Genomic DNA, 19,556 nt, shown 5'->3' with positions numbered 1-19,556 from the left:
TCCTATGAGCTCTCATTTACATAGTTTGTGGTGTATTATTCAGCCTTGGAAATGAATCCTGTACCCACAGCAGTTGTCATATGTTACTGATGTGCCTAAAATAAACGTCAAGATATTTGTTTTCATGTGACTGATATTATGAATCCTGTTGTGTTAGGCCTGTGCAAAACTAGTTAATGGAATATGAGGGCATGATCACTAATGACAAGCCCTTTCCTCAGCTCACCTGTGCCATGTAGACACTATGAAGTTTCTGATGTTTCCTAAGCTGATGGCTCCCCCAAGAATGTCCTTCAGCTGTTCATGACTATCTGAATAGGAAGTAGTCAAAGGCGAGACATAGATTGGGTATCCAATTGGCTGGTCACAAGAGGAGTTGATCATGTTCCTCAGAGCTTGTTTAGCATTTTGGATACTTCCTCTTTCTGGATTACGATTCCGCAGGAAGACAAGCTCCTGCTGTTGTCCTGCCCACAGGCCACGTACGCACTCCTTATTGACCTGCAAAAGCCAAGAAGAGAGGCTGTGTCAAAGCGAAGCAATGAGAGCACATGGTGACTGCTGTATTATACCAAAGCTTCCACGAGCACGTGAAGAACTGCCAGCATTCATATGCAGCTCTTTACAGGCTGCACTTAGGGACACAGGTTGCAACAGTGAAGATAAACAAATCTAAGAATGGTATGAGAAATAACATTTTAAGTGAAAAGGAACTGATTTTCTGATACAATGCTTGGACTGTACAAGAAGAAACAACCCTACTAATAACAAAACAGCAAAGATTTTAGTTGAGGCAGTAGCTTGATGTAGTTATTAAAATACAGTGTGACTTGCTGTCACATTGTAAAATGTACATAAAGCTTACCTTAATGACCCTGAAACTGAGATAGCGCTTATTGAGCATAATGATTTTGTATTCATTGGTGCCGTCGTCCATCACGTGACGCAGAGCAAGAAGGGACGGAGAATTGGAAAGAACTGCACTCCGCCAAGCAGGGTCCCCTTCATGTGCTATAACCAGATTTTCTTCATGAGTTGTTATAGCTTCATAAAGGACAGCAGGATCATCATATTCATCTGGAGAAGTGAAGTGATCCTATTTCCAATAATACATGTTCAATAAGGTATGATTAATATATTGCATTGTAAACTACATATAAAATCAGAACATTTCATACCTCAAACTTTTGAAATGATCAATGAATTACATGAAGTTAGCCATCAAAAGTATCAAATGCATACTTTAAAACACTGTTAAAGATGACTTATAATAGATTGGTTCCGTTTACTTCTTTTTTTACTTAAAACCAAAATGATTGGGACCTGCCTGTCACTGACTAAAGTAAATTTCTAGGTGAATTTTACACTAGATTTATACCTATTTATACTGTTGGCAGAAGCTTTTTAGTTTTAGCTTCCTTTATTTATAAACCTCCTTAAGTGCGTAAAACACACTTAAGTAAAGCACTGATTATTCACTGAGACTGTACTATATGAAAATAGCAGTAAGAAGGAAAACAATATTACTATTTAAAAGTTCACATTAATACTTGATGACAAACTTCTTTAGCATCACATGCTATCAAGACATTTTACATTACTGCCAATTAAATAAAAACACAAAAACTGCAAGTTCAATTCAGTATTGGGTAACATTACTTTCTGGTTAAAAAAGGATTGTTGTTAATAACTAAATTTCCACACTGACTGAAGCCTGGGTATGTTCATGCACTGCAAGTGAATAAGATCATCTTCCACAGATTAACAGAATAATGTTCAGAACTTTTATTTTTTCATTGTTAGTGTGATCTGGTTTTTTTCTTACTTCTCATTCTCTGATTTCAATCAAACCCATTCTGCACAGTAACCCTCTGAGAACACTCAGAGAGTTGTTCAAGTGATACTTCTGCTGGTTTCAACAATGATTTGTTAATTATTCTGCTTTGCTATACGTACTCCTGACACACACATTCTCCTAAATTCAGAGTTTGTATTACATGAACAAGTTAATTCAATCACTGCTAGTTTTGGGGGACTCCAGACTGCAATGAAGGCACAAAGAAAAACTTTGGTAATAATTTTTGAACTGCAACTAAGATTTCTTTACTTATGATTTTCAAGCAATCTATCCTTCCTGAGCAGCAACCCTTCTCCCCCCTTACAGAGTACTTATCATTAAGTACATGTTTTCTTGTACTTGCTGAGTTAATACATACACTGGACAGAATTTGAGATTGTAGTGAAGAGTGGGTGAAGATGAACAAAGACAAACTAATTTCAGCTTATGGAAAAGCTACCTTCTCATTGTCACCTGAAACCTGTGATTGCAACACTTCAAAGTAAAAAGAAGAAAGACAACTCCCACTGGAGTTGCAGTTTTGAATGCATAGCCTTATAAACCAGTTACATATGTGTAGGGAGGGAAGAGAGAAGGAAAATATCAGAGAAGCTCTTCATAAGGGAAGTCTCTAGCTAGGTATGAAACAGGGCTTGACATGCTCTGTGATCTACAGTTAATGTAATTTTCAAGCTCTGGGAATAAACAGCATTCCCTTTTCCTCTGTATCACCTTTCACAAAAGCCATAATAAATCAAAGGACAAGACATGATACGCCCTCATTTTCAGCTGTCAATTTCTATCACAGTCCTTTTATTCTCATCCTCTTCTTCCTTTCTCCCAGTCACTAAGTTTTAAAAGAACAAATGCACAGAAATAAAAAATTGGACACATCTTTCTGTGTAATCTCTCACTTGATGTAGCTTCAGTGACATCCGTATTCCAGGAACCACTACTTTCCTCAGTAATTCCATGTCAGCAAAGATCCATTCATCTCTAATGGAAGATATACGGAAGTCACCCTTAAATAGGGCATGCAGACCATACAAGAAGGATTCCAGGTTACTGTTGAGGGGGGAAAAAAGAAAATCAAAACAACCCAAATATTAACAGAATACAAACATTCCTACAGTTATCTCTGAAAAGAAACTACTGAGTTGCACAGAAAGGCAATTCTTCTCTACCAAGTTAAGCTACAGAATAAGACAGGGAAAAGACGTGTGTGAAAAAACAATTTGGTACCTCAGATATCTATCTGCACTGAACAGGTAATGAACAAATTAAACATGCAACAGACTATTTACATGGACTAAAGAAAACAAATATCATGAGGAGTGCCTGATTTCATTCTGAAGATTTTTAAGGCAAAACTTTTCAGGGTACATAATACAACAGTGCAGTTAAAGAGGGTATGCAACTTCAGCTGTCCATGCCTTAAAAAAGTAAGTATCTTGTCAACTTTTTATGCTTAAAAAAGCACTGTTTTCAATTACTAAGCTAACTTAAGAGTGAGAAATCAAATATGCTCTGATGAATCTTGCAACTCCAAATAGATACAACCTTCAACAGACAACTGGCTGGTACTTAGAAGAATTAATCAACAGTTGCCCTGAAACTGAAGTAGAACAGGTTTTATAGTCAGCATCCAGCTGATCATTAGCTTTCCCACCCAATTATGCTTCTTTTTAAGCCATCACATTGTGATTTCCTGACCCTTCTGGCTATATTTTACATTTGCTTCCTAAAATGGAGGCTGCCAGTCTGCAAGAAAGTTGCCATATGACCACTTAATTGAGTTGAAGATTTGTAAAAAACAACTGCTTGCCAGAGAGACAGCTCAACTTTGAAACTTGCCACAACAGTCTCATCTAATATGCACCAAGACATATCAGTTTTTCATTTAAACTTTCCTCTTTTTCCCCTTACTTCCATACACGACATCTAGTTGGTGCAGGAAATAGAGCTTACTTTTAGAACTCAATCAGTTCTAAATCAGTTATAACTAGTCCTCCCATACCAGAACTCCCATCTTGAATTACTTCAATAAAACAATATGCTCAGTTCTAAGTTCGCCCTCATTTGTTTTTTTTTAGTTACATTTCACTGGCTGTTGTAATGAAGACAAGTCACATAGCAAATCTGCCCAGTTTAAGGAAAGATGACATGAATAATCTATTCCTTCTATGAAAAGATACTAATCTAAAACTCAGTCAAAGAACTCAGAGGGATTTTGAGGATAGGAAGCTTACAGCAACAACATTTTATTACCTAGACATATGATGTGAAGCTGTTCCCAATGCTCTCCGCCCCAGAACACACAGTCCATAACATAATGTCACTAGGGGTGAGTCTTTACTTGAATCCAGTGGCTTGCAATAACAAAAGAAAAAATAAGTTAGGTGAATGGAATGAAGAAATGGCCAATGAAATCGAAGATTCTACCAGAAAGAGTAAAAAGACCCAAACATGGCCGTTCTCAAGGGTGTGTATGTACGTACCACAGCAGTCAATCAAAAAAGCAATTCTGATTCAAAGTCTGAGCAAGAGTTTTGCAAGTACCTAAGAACACTTGTAAAGGTAAACACACCTATTTTATTATTTGAAATAAGATAAATTGCAAGCTAAACAGATGCATGCTACATTACCCATCTTGTATCTTGCAGTCTAACCACAGATTAACTAAATTACAGGGTTTTGACAAAGATATTTTCAGTGAATGCAGTGGATTATCACTGGTTAGGAGTACTTAAGCCTGATTCACCTGACAGCTTCCCTGGACTACAGCTTTCGTCAAGGGGATAGTTAGGGAAACTTGCCCTCAGTTCAAAGCCAGTAGTATAGCCAGAGTATATAATGTCCTAGCAAACAGCATAATTCAATTAAGTGATTAAATCTGATTTTTCAGTACATATACAAAATATTTCATGTTCATTTCCTGGAGAGAAATAATTTTCTTTGGCCGTTGTTTGTCCTTTGACCACAGGACATTAAGTCTTACCCTCATTAAAACAGGCTTTAACTTTTACCTCCGAAGCAAAACTGAACCCCTAAGTCTTGGATCTCTCATTAAACATGTAAATTCCAATTATATTCCTGTCCCTTTAATCTCAATCAATTTCTGCTTATTCTCAAGGCAACACTAATTTGACACAGTTATTTTGTAAACAGTAAGAAGTCAAGGCATTCCTCTACAAACATACTAACACTCTTATTTAAAAGGTCGAAGGATTGTGGAAAGAAGGAAAGGTTGAATGTAGGATGATTGTTTTCACAAGTCAACAATTCCAGTGGACCAAAGGAATGGTATAATGTGATCACTTAGAAAGAAGGAGTGAGTCTAGTAGAAACAGGTATCTTGGGTTCTAGGGATTTTTGTTTTGGTCTTTTTTTGTTTAAGTTAGGAATGATTTGTGAACACTGATATCAAAGTATAAAACAAATTCTGCAGACATACCATTCTGCATGTAGAAGAATGTCTAAGATTCAACTGGTTGATTTGAGCAGGCAAATAAAGGTCATTAATTAACTAGTAAAACCATACATTACTTACAGAATCTATTAAATTCACATCTCAAAACAGGAAGATCAAGACAATTTCAATCAAAATACTTTGATTATACATACTTATTTTAAAAATCAGCATTAAACCCATCTGTAAGTCAAACCAACAGGTAAAAAAGTGACACCATCCTAGAACAGCAAGTGGTTTTCCTCACATACTTACCTTTTCTCTTCGAGAGCAGCAATATTCAATCCAGTTCAAATAGATCATACAGAAGCTCTCTCGTGAGATGCCTGCCAGACGGTGGTCATAATCCTCATCAATATTGGGGTTAAATGTTGGGTCTACATCCACGTAATTGCGGTCTGTGCACAGCCGCAGTCCTTCCTGCATTGTCTCGTTAGCTAACCACTCCTCTAGCTTGGGGGATGTTGTGACATAATAGATAATTCCCTGAAACAGTAACAGTTAAAAATACGAGTCAACCTTGCAATTTAAAAAGCCCAGAGAGCAATCTCAATGGTTTCACCTTATTTGCATTATTTTTGTAAAAATTAACAAAACTGATCCAAGTAGCATTTATATCACTCATCACATACATTTATATCACACATACCACAGATTTGCACAGAAAACACAATACAGGTGGTGTAGAGGAATATTTTTCAAAGGCTGTCAGGATTTCTGAAGCCTAGACTTAAGGAATAAGGAAAAGGAGAAAAAGATGGGATAGGATCCTCACTAATTTTTGCAGGAAACAACTAAATAAAAATTTCTATGTATTTAACACAGAGGCTTAGATACCGAATTTCTAAATAATTCTAAATTTTAAAAAAGCTAAAACACAAAACAGTTTAAGACCCCTGTGCTAGGGGACACAACTTGTGTGCAGGTGTGAATAAATATCTTGGAAGAACCTGAAAATTTTCAGCTCTCAGAGAGGTACTGAGATATACATTAGTACATTTGAGGCCTACAGTAGTCTTAAAACTGGAGGAGAGGGTTTGTTTCTTTTTTAAGAACCAAAGCTGTTTGGACAGTTTATGAAGACCAGAGCAGTTTGGCTTTCTCTAAAGAAACAAACTAGCCAAATTTTCATTTACAACAGAGATATTGTATTTGGGTAACAGTTTTAAAGTTTCTATTCCAACTTCAGCAGGAAGGTGTCCTCTCTCTGATTGGAGTACAGGGTCATTGTCCTGCTCATGCACCAGAGTACTGAGTCACCATCAGTACAACAAACTCTGTCCTCCTTGGCAGAAGGTATTTATACATCTGTAATTATCACCCCACCCAATCAGCCTCATGTGACAGACACTGTGAGGTCAAGACACTGAGCAGTTCCCAGGTGTAGCCCAGCCTGCCTCCCCCCACAGGCTGCACTGAGCCGAACCACACCTTCACATAGTAAGTGGTGAGAATCTTCCGGAGATCAAAGACTTGAAGCATGGAAGCTGCACTGTTGTCAGTGATGCTGTAACCCTCCAGAACATACTTTGTTACAAGCACTTCCCAAGCCAGCCAACGCTGCCCAAAGGCAGCATTAAAGGAAAGCATGTGAGGAAGGTGGCCTGGTTCACAGCAACAAAAACCTTCATCTTCCTCTACACCCTCAGTGATAGCCTCTACTTCTCGTTGCTGACAGTAAGTTCCTTAGGAGACAACAAAGGAAAGAACAAATTGAATGTTTTCTATGATTGCTTTAATGTGAACTTGTGTTTCAACAAGATAGAACTGAAAATAACTTAAGTTTCCAAAGCAGAAGCCTACTTTTTAGTGCAGACAGCTAAGGACATCTAAGACACTCACCTCTGAATTCAAGCCCCCTCAGCTGGAAGGTGACCAAGCCATTTCCTATCTCTATAAGGTGTACTAGTGCATTGAGGTAGTCAGAGGCTAGGATGAAGCAGTCCCCAGTACTGTAGTTTCCCCAGCGACCCAACAACAAGTCTCCACATAAGCTGTGCTGAAGGGAACGGGTTAAATGCTCATAGAAGATAGAATTCAGGTTGTTATCATCTGAACCTGCAGGAAGATTGGATTTAGGTTATATGAAACTGCAGAAAAAGATCAAGCCTGAATGTCAATTATTACTTCACATTGAATCCTATCTTTTTCTTAACCACAATGCTGTTTCATACTCTACCCTCTACTTTCCCTTTTTTACAGGACAACTATTCCAAATGAATGCCAAGTGACATTTGTATTTTGCACCAAGTTCTTTCTTGGTCACTCCTCCATTTTCTAAATTATTCTAAATTATTTCTAAATTATTCCACTCATGCATCTCCCATCAACCTATTCAAGATAATGAAGTGCAAAAGCAAATGAGCACAGACATATTTCAATGATGTCTGCTGTACTGGTCTCATCACCAGGACGTTGAGACACCCTCAAATATTACTTGGCATTTTTAAAATTACTCAACAATAAAAAGCAGAATAGTTTAATGCCTACTACAACTACAAAAAAAAGGTAAAGCAAGAACATAAACCTAAGAGTGAAATAAAAAAACTTAAGGGAGAGCCTAAAGAATAAAGCAAGAGAGATGAAGGAAGAAAAACTAGCCATAGACAAAGTGACAGATGTTGGGCATGGCAGGACAAGCTCAGAGGGCAAACTGATCATGAATCTTATAAAAATCCAATTAAAGGCATTTACAAAGCCATTCCCATTTGAAAAAGCCACTATAAGAAAAATCACCCCAAAATATTTTACCCCCCCCCCCCCAAAAGCCCAACCCCCAAAAAACCAAACAAAAACCCCCAAACAAAAAACCCCTCAAAAACCATTCCCCCGCCAAAAAAAACCCCAAACAAACAAACAAAAAAACCCAAACAAAAACACAAAACAAAAAAACCAAACAAGAAAACCCCAAAAAAACAAAACAAAAAAACCAACCCCCTAAAAACTCCAATCCAACTACCAAAATACAGCTAGGAGAGCTACCTGGGTTCCGATCTAGCTGTGAAGCCAGTCTAGTATTTGAATGATCCACACGTTTTGTGCTGCAAACAATAAAATAAAGCACATTCAATACAAAATATATAACCGTAAGAATGTCTAAGGAAAGAAACTACTAAAATAGTGTAAACTATTCCCAGTAAAATAGTTTTTAAAAGTTATTTTAAAATAATTTTAGATGTATATTTGCTGCTCTTCTCATTTGTACAAGTATTTTTTGTGTATGATAGCATTATAATGCCTCATAATGTTTTTCCACAGTAAATAGCCATAGAATAATCTTTCATTTTAGATAAAAGTGCATATATTTACTTAGGTATCATAAAGGTTTAGATGTGAGAAAAAGTTAAGACAATTAAATTAACACAGCTAACATTTCAGTAGACTTCATCAAAAGATTAATTTTTACACAGTTCTTTCATTGTCTGAAATAACAACCACAACACTTTAATCCAAGATTCAGAACATTGCATTTAAATTGTTCTATTGTTATAAGGGAAATAAACACCAGAAATACCCATTGCCCTATGCTGTTTATACAGTATTTTATTGGTCTGATACACTATCAGCAATAGGGAGCTCAAGAGAAATAAAACAAAAAGAAACAATCTGACCCCAAGATGCTTTTACTAGATCCCATCTTGAACAAAAAAAATATTTACTTTGGAAGATTTTTGTGTTAAGTTGAGGCAGTTTTGCTGTGAGCAAAACAATAATGAACACAGGTAAAATACACCTATGAACTGTTCCCCAAAACCTTTTTATACACAAACCCACTTTTTGATTAAAATTGCACTTCACAATACCATGAATTTCAAAAATAGAGGACGGCACACCTCTAAGTAGAAATTATTTAAGCAGCTGAAGCAAATGATCCTAGTGTAAAAAACAGTTGTTACAGTATTTCAGAAACAAGTTCAGTGAAAACTTCCAGTGCTTTATACTAGTTTCCTCTGAGGAGAAAAAAATAGCAGAAATTCGCAAGTTAAACTAACAAAAACCCCAAACCACCACTTCAGACATATCTAAAATTTTTTTTTTTAAAGACTATTATTTCACCTACTTGTAGTCTCTTTCCCAGAACTTGACAGGCCTGGCATATGAAGTGATGAATATTGCACTTCCCAGAAAAGGATTTAGTGGAGTAGAGAAGAAAGCTGACACAGCTGCTTGGACAAACAACATGGCAGAATCTGTAGCATACGAGAATTAAGGAAAGCAAAGCAACAACTACGTTTTTTTTATCTTCTGTGATAGAGTTCAATACAGACAGCAATACCAATGAAGAGCAAAACAAGATCTCTATGAATTTCTATGTAGCAAATATGTTTGTAGTATTTCCAGCAATAAAGGGTTGTTTCTTCTTTTTAAAAAGAGAAATAGATGGAAATCCAGCACTAGACATAACAGTCATTCCCAAAAATTCTGTTGAAAATTCTAGCTCAAGACTCCATTCAAACCAACCTACAGAAATCTAAAATGCAAAATTCAAGGACTAAAACCATAATTAGTGACTCCTGTAAAAGAGAATGACAAAAAAGCTGTGTGATTTTCAGAATCACTTCTGGTCCATGTTTCCTTTATGTCAGGATGCGATTCTCACTGTTACCATATAATACACTGCATTTTAACAAGGCAGAAAGTGTGCACAGCTTCTTTGTAAACACTCACTAGATAAACCTGTTCCTTCAGCAGTTCTACCCCATAACACAGAATCCTTTATAATGCCGTACTCAGAAGTACTATAAATACACGACTTCAGGAGAAAGTTTGCATTTTCAAAGGATACGTGGCACAGCAAAGGGCTGGGCAAAAGCATGGAAGGCAGACCCCCATGTGATCTGCCAAGGAGCAATGTAGGTATATACAAATCTCAGTTTATAAAAGAGTTCCCAAAGCTAAAGGGAAAAAAAAAAAAAAAAGACAATTCAGTATTTTTGCTAACAATCAACATGTTTTGCATGAGGAATTTACTGGTCATCCAAGAGTTCTTACTGATCTACCACAAGTTTTGAGACTTAGAAAAAGGATGCAATAAGATGCACTTCATTATTCTACGTATGAAGTCAGGAGATTTAGGAAGTTACATATGGTTTCTCAAGCCAACATAAATGCTTTGGGAAGGAGAAGTCTTAGCTGTCTTACAGCGTATCTATCACAGTACAAAACACTCAGAATCTGCAAGATTACCTATCAGACAGGACTATCCATCCCTTTTCCCCTTTGGATGAATTGAAACCTCAAAATAGAGTTAAAAGTTACCTTGCTGAAGAGTATGGACATGAAGAAGAGATCTAGCAGCATGGTCTCAGTAAAACTTTTGTAATCAAAAGTAAAGAAGAGCACTGTGAAAATAACAGTGACATACTGGCACGTTGGGCTACTGAATGATGAACGCAGTAACTTCAAGCCAGCTATTGTGATCATTAAAGCACCCAACCTGTGTAAAGAAGTCACACAAAACAATTATTACCTGAAAGGGGTTTAAAGACCACTTAAGTTAGGTTGTCATGCAATATCAATCTCTTCAAACTTTGATTTGTGTGTTTTTGGAATTGGGGGGATGCTAATGACTTGTTAGCTTTTTCAAGACAACTTCAGATTTCTTTTTTAAATAAAGGTTGCCATCTAAATATTTTCATCAGTACTCTGAAGCAACTCAATGTTCAAGAATTGGCATTGTTTCTAAGTGTGCCACTGAAAAAGTCTGAAAAAAATAGGAGATGAAATATCCTTGTAGTCTGAAGAGAAACCTGGTCTTTAATTTAGGTTATGAATACTGTAATGCAAAAATGCTAGATTAATCATCAAGAGGATGTTAATGAACACTAGATTATCATTTCCTGCATGACTGTACTGCTCTAATTTCTATTGAGGGAACTGCAATTTTTTTCAGCCATAGCAACTGACATATTAAAGGGTTATTAACAAAAGAAGTTAAAATAACATAATGGCAATATTCCTCCCAAAGGTCTCATAGTGACTGTGATGAACCCAAAGCAAGAGCTTACTAGATGCGGGAATTAAAATTAAGAAAGCCAAAAAAAACCCACACACCACCCCACAAAATTAATCTAACAACCCGCCCCCCTCCAATATTTTCTGTTTCATTTCAGTATTTATACTCTTCTGTTCTAAATTAGAATGTCAAAGAAAAAAAAACCCACTGGTTACTCTTTCTTGGAGGCAAAAAATGCAGGGCCTTATTAAGCTATCATTTGCTGAGACAGTTAGATACAAAGCTTGACGGATTATACCTAAGACTCAATTTAAGCAGCAGTGCACAATTCCATCTGGATATGGATTATACTTAGCGGCTAGGAAGCCTGGGGAATTCCTTGATATGAGAAGAAAGTTAGAGAGGAGCAGCATGCTGGCACACCAACTCAGGGAACAAGTCTGAAATTCACACCTGGTAAAATACCAGAACACATTACCCCTATCTTGAACTTGCCATCTGGATAATCTATTATAGACTCTGAAGGCCAACAAGCAAACTTTTCATACTACTAATTCTGCAATACATCATCTTCACAATATATGCTAGGAGTTGAACGATTTATCTTTGTGGGAGTGTCTAGTTTAAGAGAGTAATACTCCAATCGGTTTAAGTCAGCTTTATACAGCCTTTCAAATAAAGACAAGCTTTATTTATTACTTGCCTTACTCTTAAGACAGTACCTTTAAGGTGTCCTGTCTTCCCACTGATGCCAGAAGTCACTACTTAATTTTCCACCACAGCAGACATACCCAAGATTACTTAACAGCCTTTTATACTTACTCAGTATCCAGTTTCTTTGGACTAGCAATATTCTTAGCACTGCTGCTGAGCTCATTGAGGACTATCAGTGGATAGATAACATTCTTCTCTATGAAAAGGAGCCAAATGTGAAGTTTCTCAAACCACATAACATGCGCAGCATCTGTCAAGATAATATAAAAAACAGAAATCAGATGGCACTGTCATATCAAAAATCTCTGGTTGCAAAATAAAGGTTGTTTTATTCAATTAACTTGGATTAACTATTTTCTCACAATGGACTTCTGTTGTTTTATTTAACCAAAATAAAGAGAAGGGCCTGTCAGTAGCCCCAGTAGTTTTTGCACTGTTCACACAACAACAGAACAGTTTGCAAGCTACTTGCTTATTGTACACAGAAAGAAACAAACTGGATTCCACCTCTTCAATAATTTCAACATTGCTATTGATGAAGCTGTTTGAAATGATGCATTTTATCTCACGCAAAAGGATTTTTTCAACCCCATTCCATCTGAAGGACTCCTAGTTTACAACTATAACAATAGAGAAGAGCCTATGTTACCTGCCAACACAAATGTCTGTCATTTCAGCAATATCCTTTAAACTTCTACATGAATTTTAAAGTATGTTTTAAATTAATGCAAAGTAAGACTGAGAAATTTATTCTACAATATAAGCTAGAAGACTTAATTTCAAAAGTTATGGTAAATATTGATGCATACAAAGGACACCAACTGTAGATTTTGTAGTTTTAGGGATTGAAGACTTAAGGCATACAGCTGAACTTTTCACTTCTTCCAGATAAAGTCTGACATCATACTACAATTGCTATTCATATTTATCCATCTTTACATGCAATCACTGGGGGGGAAAAAACCCACAAGTTAGACATTAACGAAAGGACAATGAATGGTTGCTAAAAAGGTAGAAAGTTTGCAAATCAGTTCTGCTAATTCTCTGTTCCTGAAAGCAGCAGAACACTTTCTCTTTTTGACAACTATTTGAAAAGAAAAACCAAAATAGTTTCAGTTCTTTCCAAGGCAGTTTAGACAGGAATTTCTTAAGTCTGCTGTTAACAATAAAAACATTCCAACAGTGAAGTCCCCACAATCTACCACAATGTTTATCCATTCCAGAAAACTGATAAGCAGTATAACTTCATCTTTTCTGCATCTCTGGGGAAAGATTCCATGGAAACACAGGCTTTACTACAAGGTGCAAACACATATCTATGCGGATCAAGTTGCAAGACTGGTTTCATGGAGTCTTCATCCATCAGTTGACCACTGCACTATTTTCTGTGTTAAACATGTCAACAATACTAATAAAAACCAAATCAGTGCCAGGATGAAATCTCCACCAGCATTCACCACATTTCATCCTCTGAAACATCTGAAAACTTGCTATGTTGAGGAAATACATAGTGAAATACACTCGATGTCTATGAAAAATTCTTGAGGCAATCACAAGCACAAACTGCCACTTAAGATTTTGAAGACTGTTTTAATGAAACTGCTCTGAGATAATGTTAACACTTGTGTCATCATCAGTTAAGGGATACATAAAATATCAATTAATCCAAGCATGAGGAACTGAGAAACTCACACATTTATAGACCAGATATAATGAAATTCTCTAGTGGTGACAATAGTAAAGAGATTAAATATATCAACAGGTAACAAGTTGGTCAGCAACTAAGCAAGTTGAAGGAAATGTTACAAAGCGGTACTTACTCCGGACTTCAAACTGATGGTATTCCTTGGTTTTCAGCAGCGGGTGAGAAAAGCAATGCCAAGGAAGCTGCTTTCGGAGTTGAGGCAGAACATAATGGGTCACAAAGCCTACCGTACCCACCAATGCATAGAGAACATAACTTAAAATAGGCTAAAAAGAAGAATTGAAGAAATTAAGATTTGTATTTCATAAACAAAGTAAAATATTACTCTGCTAGTGTATTTTCCAGCATATGGGCAGGTGCGCCTGCAATACTAATGTATTTCTTCATGAGAAATTTACTACCTATTTTAAGACAAAAGAAAGCCTGTGAGGAAAAAAAAACCTCTTTGTATCCAACAAACTTCCACTAAGTTGAAATGTACTTTCAAGTAAAAATAGTACACCAGTCTCTTTTCACAGTCCATTGCTCCTGACCCATATGCATTTCATTTTACAAAGGTATTATTCTCTAAAGGCTAAACCCAATTTACATTTCCATCTGCTGGATAAAAGAAGATATAAGCATAAGCAAAAACAAATCATTAATTTCTCATTCACTTGAGAAGGTAAGAAGTCTCCCACAGGACCAATCCCTTCCACAAAACTCAAAATACTGCAAAATTAACACGGGTTGGGTTTCACAATAATGCTTTCTACACATTAAATTTTTCTCTATATTTCTACTTAAGTCTAGATAATTGCAAAACTGGGATTGCATTATCTTGTCATAAGCTCTTTGTGAATTCGTGAAGCCAAACCTATTGAAACAAACAACTGGTAAAGAGTTTACAGCCAAGTCTCTCAAATGTAGGGGAAAGCAACATTCAGGTAGAGTGCTGAAATCCAGCCATACAATAGTAGAAGGGATATCTTCCCCAAAAAATACAAATATACATGCTTAAGTAATGCACTTCACCTGAAGACATGAAGTTACTTATATGTATATGCTTTTTAAAATTAGTTTCTTACTTTAACTTGAGCCAGTAGCAGGAAGGTAAAATCCTTCTAAAATACATGCCAGAAATTCTCATTTGCTTTACTTAAGTTTATTCATAAGCTAGTCAATGGTTCCATAAAAGAAATACCAAAATAAGAAACTCAGTAACTGCAGCTCTTGAGGGAAACGCTTTACTTAAATTCAAGCACAGGATCTAGTCCCATGCCACTATCATCAAATGTCACATATAAACACTAAAAGTATGCAAAGCAGTAACACTAGCTAGACTGACAAGTCAAAAACTTGCAACTCAAATGATCTCTGAAGTCCTGTAATTAATCATTCCAGTGTATGATAGCGCTATTGCCCCATACATTCCAGTATAGGTGTACTGCCCCATACTATAGTCTACAAAGCACCATGCCAGCATGGAACTGCCTGAGTCAAGGCTCAGTCCCTCAAACTTGAGGCACTAAACATTTTAAACACTTTTTTAAAGTTCCATGTTTCCTTATTTCAAAATAATTCTGACACTAATTGCGATAGATGACTCAAAAGAGGGTGTTTTGTGCCAGGAGCTAAAACAAAAGTCTAGAATGTAAGAAGAAACTAGGGAAGATGATCTTTTGAGCACATAAAAGTGAAAACCTTCAGTCATGTACTTCTCATGCTATACGTTTAAAGACCATCTAAAATTAGCCAGAAGACTCATTAACTACCAGAACATACTTCATATCACACCAGAGTACATGCATAGAGAAGGCAAACTGAAGACATGAAGTAACATCTTACCTGTAAAACTGTAAATACTGTACTGACATGAATTGCAAAATAGAGGACACCAATGACTATACACACAATCAGGTCAGACTGCAATCGTTCGCTCTGCAGAGACAAAATAAAATAATTTTAGAAAACACCAGCTTTGGTTGACCTCTTAGAATCATTAAAGTTGGAAAACATCCCCAAGATAGAGTCAAACCTTTCAATACCTCCTGAATAAACAAATGCACTAACAATGAAACGGATTACAGATTTTTTAATTATCCCAGTGTTAACTACTTCCACTGAAGTTATTAGAAATGTCACAAGACAAATCTCACAGCTAAGAGCATCAGTTTAACAAAGCGAAAGGGAAACATGAATATTTATGGAGGGGGCACTACAAATCAATACACCAAATATATTCTCTAATCCTGGACTGTGAGGTGGTGTAAGGATCCCCTTAAAACAGTGATTAAATACTGCAAGGGACAATCAAATTTCCCTTCATGACCTAAGAATTGTTTAAACTACAAGGCAATTAAGAGCCCTGGAAGAGTGGTGCCTAGGCAGAGCTACCATCCAGGTGAAACAACCAGGCTCTTTAACCCTCTTCTGCCTTCTTTACTGAAGGGTAAAGGATAGCTTTGGAATGATCCCAAGGAACAAGTCTGAATTCTCCACTGCTCCTAAAAAATGAAAACAAGCTGCTGATAATGGGCAAACTCCCCAAAACTAGTAATGTCAGACTGAGCCACAAGGGGGCAATACATACTTAGGGCAACTCGAAGTCTCAAGCTTAGACTTATTTCCACTCTGTTAAAAACAGAATCAACATTTACAGCCCAGAAAATCATTAAAGAATAATCTACTCCAAAATTGGCCAAATAATTACACACAGCAATTACTGCTGCAAAGCCTTAACTTCGTGGGCTACAACTTACTTTTTTTTAAAATCAGTTGTCCTGATTTTAAAAATCTCTGTAAGAAAGACTATCAAAACCCTCAGTTCCGCTGCCCCCTTGGAGACTAACACCAGTTTGAAAGCTAAAGGGGAGCTTGCAGCTCCTGTGGTCACACTCTCCTGATAAATGTTAAAAGAATTGCAGTTTCTCTGCTCTAAACATTTACTTGCAGTTTCTACACACGGCACCTCATCATGCTTCTAACTGCTGTATTATGAAAAACCCAGCTATACAGTTCAGCCCACAATTGAGCCTTTCTTCGTACAAGTTAAACTTAGTAAGCTTCCTAAGTCTTACTTATTGCTACATTGTATGAAAAAGAATAATGCTTAAATAGTACTACTTCCATAAATAGAGTGAATTTCTACTAAAAAAAAATAAAAATCAAAGTAGTGTTTAAGTAAATGGAACAGGTTACATCTGCTTCCAAAGAAGGTCAACAACAAAATAACAGACCACCCGAACAAATCATGAAAAGTCCCAAAACGCTTACCATAATTTTTATTTTCCACTTCTGCAACAGCAAGCACTATTACTAAAAGTCTGAGTCACAACTACTAGAAATACTGAGTTAATATAGTCTTGCCATCATTAACTCTTTCCCACTAACTTCTCCACAAAAACAAGTATCATCTATTATAATCCATGAGCTAGTAGAAGATCCTCAGTGATAGCTCTCTGAGTCCACATTAGGGAATTCCAACTCTCTCTGCTTTTAAATAACTTAAAACTGCAATATCAGCATTATACTCCTAGGTGTAGCACGAGTTCAGCTGCAAATTGAAAGGAAATGCTGTGATACCCATTCTAATTAGAACCATGCTAAGTGACAACTGTGAGCTAAGCAAGATTCAGACAGATGCTACATAAACCAACACAAAGCAAATGCTTAAAAGGAATTTTTAAAAATGTAATAATTAAAATCTACTTACCACAGAATTTCTAAGCTTCTCAGGCAAAGGATCTTTTACTTCAGACAGAGGATCCTCAGGGTTTTTGTCTTCAGAATTAGGAAAAAATTTTGATTGCACTAAAGAGCTTAAAAGAAAGACAAAAAAACTCACTGAAAAGCATGTATTGTTCTATGTAGTTTTGTAATAACAACAAAATCAGAAGTTCTATTACATATTGATCACAAAAAAATAATTTTGGCACATCAGTACTTTCACATAGCTGAATAAATTTAGAGATCTCAATCTTACAAAATAATTAGTTCTCTGTTGTACCAAACAGTAACTATTGAAGAGCAGCAGACAGATGTTCAAACTGCAGTTTCTCTAGTAACACCACAGGAGTAATTGCTAAATTTCACTTAAAATTCAATTTTTGTTCAATCATGAAACAAAACTTCAACTCATAAATAACTGAACAGAAATGCGCAAAATTTAGAAGTGGTCTATTTGTCAACACCATTTAAAAAACTGTAAGTTCTTTGATTTAATTCAACAGTAATAATAAAAGAAACCTATTCTAGTCTGATTAATGAATTAGTCATACTGACTAAACTTGTAAATTCTTAGAAAGCCTTGCCGATACTGAAGCCTCAAAATCTTACACTTAAGCTTTTAGAAGTCCGTGCGCAATACTACTAGCCATAAGCAGCTGTCTTGCAACTTTGCAGTGTGATTTTTGTTACAACACCCTACATAATGCAGAAATATTATTCATTTTCTGGACAGGAAGACAACTACAGAACAAGTCCTGGATCTTCAAAGGAAATTACATATTGCAATGTATTACAAAGCTTAACTATGCCATGTCTGGCTAAACAGGTGAAACTGCAGGTCAAATATAAACATCCAGATTTTAGTTTTTGGAAAGAACAAAAGAACAAATATCTAGGGAAAAGGACCTCATATCAATTGAGCTAAGAGTAATTGGACAAGGTTTAGTTGTCAGCCCAAAGATAAGAAATTTCCTCCAGTGTACACATTCATCAATCATTAATTACGTTGTTCACAGAGGAGGTCCTTCACTATCTACCCCAGAACACTATTTATCAAATTCATGCAACATGAAAACCCATTTTAATGGCTACATTTAAATCCAAGTTCAAGCTCTGCCTAACCTAGGTATGTAGCTGAGCTTTTATTGCCTATTCCAAGGGGAAGCGTTTCTCCTACTGGAACTACTTTGTTTTACATGTATTATTACTAACTGAATCAAACAGCAGATTTCTACTCCAACTCAGAATAACAAATACCTGTTTCCCCATGCTATATGGGAATACTCATCACCAAGACAGATCCTTATAATTTAGTATAATTATTTGAAGTGCTTGGAGTACACATTCAATATAAGAATACATCAACAAATGGAAGTGCCCAAGAAGTTCCCCTGTGGACTCCAGTTTAAACCAGTGCCTTGAGCACCTCTTTAAACACAGAAAGAGTACATACTATTCCCAACAAGCCCACCAAGAGAAAGATGGCACCTAACTGACATTTTGGAGAACATCATCAGGCAATTAAATCAGATTTTGGCAGCTAAGTGACTTACCAGAAGCCACAAAAAAGTCATTGGCAGAGAAGGACCTAGAAATTCTCACATTTTCTATCTTACTACTGAAGTAAAAATATACTATTTTTGATTAATGTTGGTGAGTAAAAGTTCAAAGAGTACTAAGTAGTAACATTATTCATAGTTTTTCCTTGCAACTTGCTTCTTCGATGGGAAAGAGATACAAACTGAGTCACTTACAAAAGCACAGAAGGGTCACTGCTTTGTCTGCTGAGATGATAAGATATTGCCACTAACAAACCACAAAATATGGAGAAGAGAACTGGAATATGCTGCCCATCCCAAGAATCCTAGAGACAGAAACGAAGTGTTAACAAAAATGAGAAACACACCACTTCCCTGACATACAAGAATTATGTATATCACAGAGAATAGAGAAATTAACTACAATTCCACAAGAGTAAGCCAGAGTTTTTTGTACAAAAATATTGTTCCATCTTTACCTATGTCTAAATATAGATGAGAAAGTCTACCACAATATACATCCCTCAAGTCTAAACCATCTTAATCATTTAACAGTCATAATTTCTCATAACCCTTATGAAAGCACTTCCTGCATTCCTTGAGACCACAGGCTCTTAAGTCCTGTATAT

The 19,556-nt window shown here is 36.3% G+C and overlaps 1 protein-coding gene across 8 annotated transcripts in view; it reads right to left on the bottom strand.

The window, feature by feature from the left end:
• PCNX1 (pecanex 1) overlaps window positions 1–19,556 on the bottom strand; it is an 89,342-nt gene that overhangs the window by 13,594 nt on the left and 56,192 nt on the right. For all 8 annotated transcript variants that reach the window (XM_033061516.2, XM_033061513.2, XM_033061508.2 and 5 more), the window contains 16 exons: window positions 19,144–19,253; window positions 17,376–17,481; window positions 15,509–15,601; window positions 13,797–13,947; window positions 12,085–12,226; window positions 10,566–10,743; window positions 10,093–10,201; window positions 9,367–9,496; window positions 8,289–8,347; window positions 7,149–7,364; window positions 6,738–6,991; window positions 5,562–5,792; window positions 4,106–4,206; window positions 2,752–2,902; window positions 866–1,096; window positions 227–501 (listed from right to left, as the gene is read on the bottom strand). In XM_033061516.2, coding sequence (XP_032917407.1) covers window positions 227–501; window positions 866–1,096; window positions 2,752–2,902; window positions 4,106–4,206; window positions 5,562–5,792; window positions 6,738–6,991; window positions 7,149–7,364; window positions 8,289–8,347; window positions 9,367–9,496; window positions 10,093–10,201; window positions 10,566–10,743; window positions 12,085–12,226; window positions 13,797–13,947; window positions 15,509–15,601; window positions 17,376–17,481; window positions 19,144–19,253 — 2,537 coding nt within the window. The remainder of the gene's footprint in view (window positions 1–226; window positions 502–865; window positions 1,097–2,751; window positions 2,903–4,105; window positions 4,207–5,561; window positions 5,793–6,737; window positions 6,992–7,148; window positions 7,365–8,288; window positions 8,348–9,366; window positions 9,497–10,092; window positions 10,202–10,565; window positions 10,744–12,084; window positions 12,227–13,796; window positions 13,948–15,508; window positions 15,602–17,375; window positions 17,482–19,143; window positions 19,254–19,556) is intronic.

The sequence above is a fragment of the Catharus ustulatus genome, chromosome 6 (genome assembly GCF_009819885.2).
Source record: "Catharus ustulatus isolate bCatUst1 chromosome 6, bCatUst1.pri.v2, whole genome shotgun sequence".
Lineage (NCBI taxonomy): Eukaryota > Metazoa > Chordata > Aves > Passeriformes > Turdidae > Catharus > Catharus ustulatus.
The sequence above is the reverse complement of the archived record's forward strand: the minus strand, read 5'-3'. Positions and strand labels throughout refer to the sequence as shown.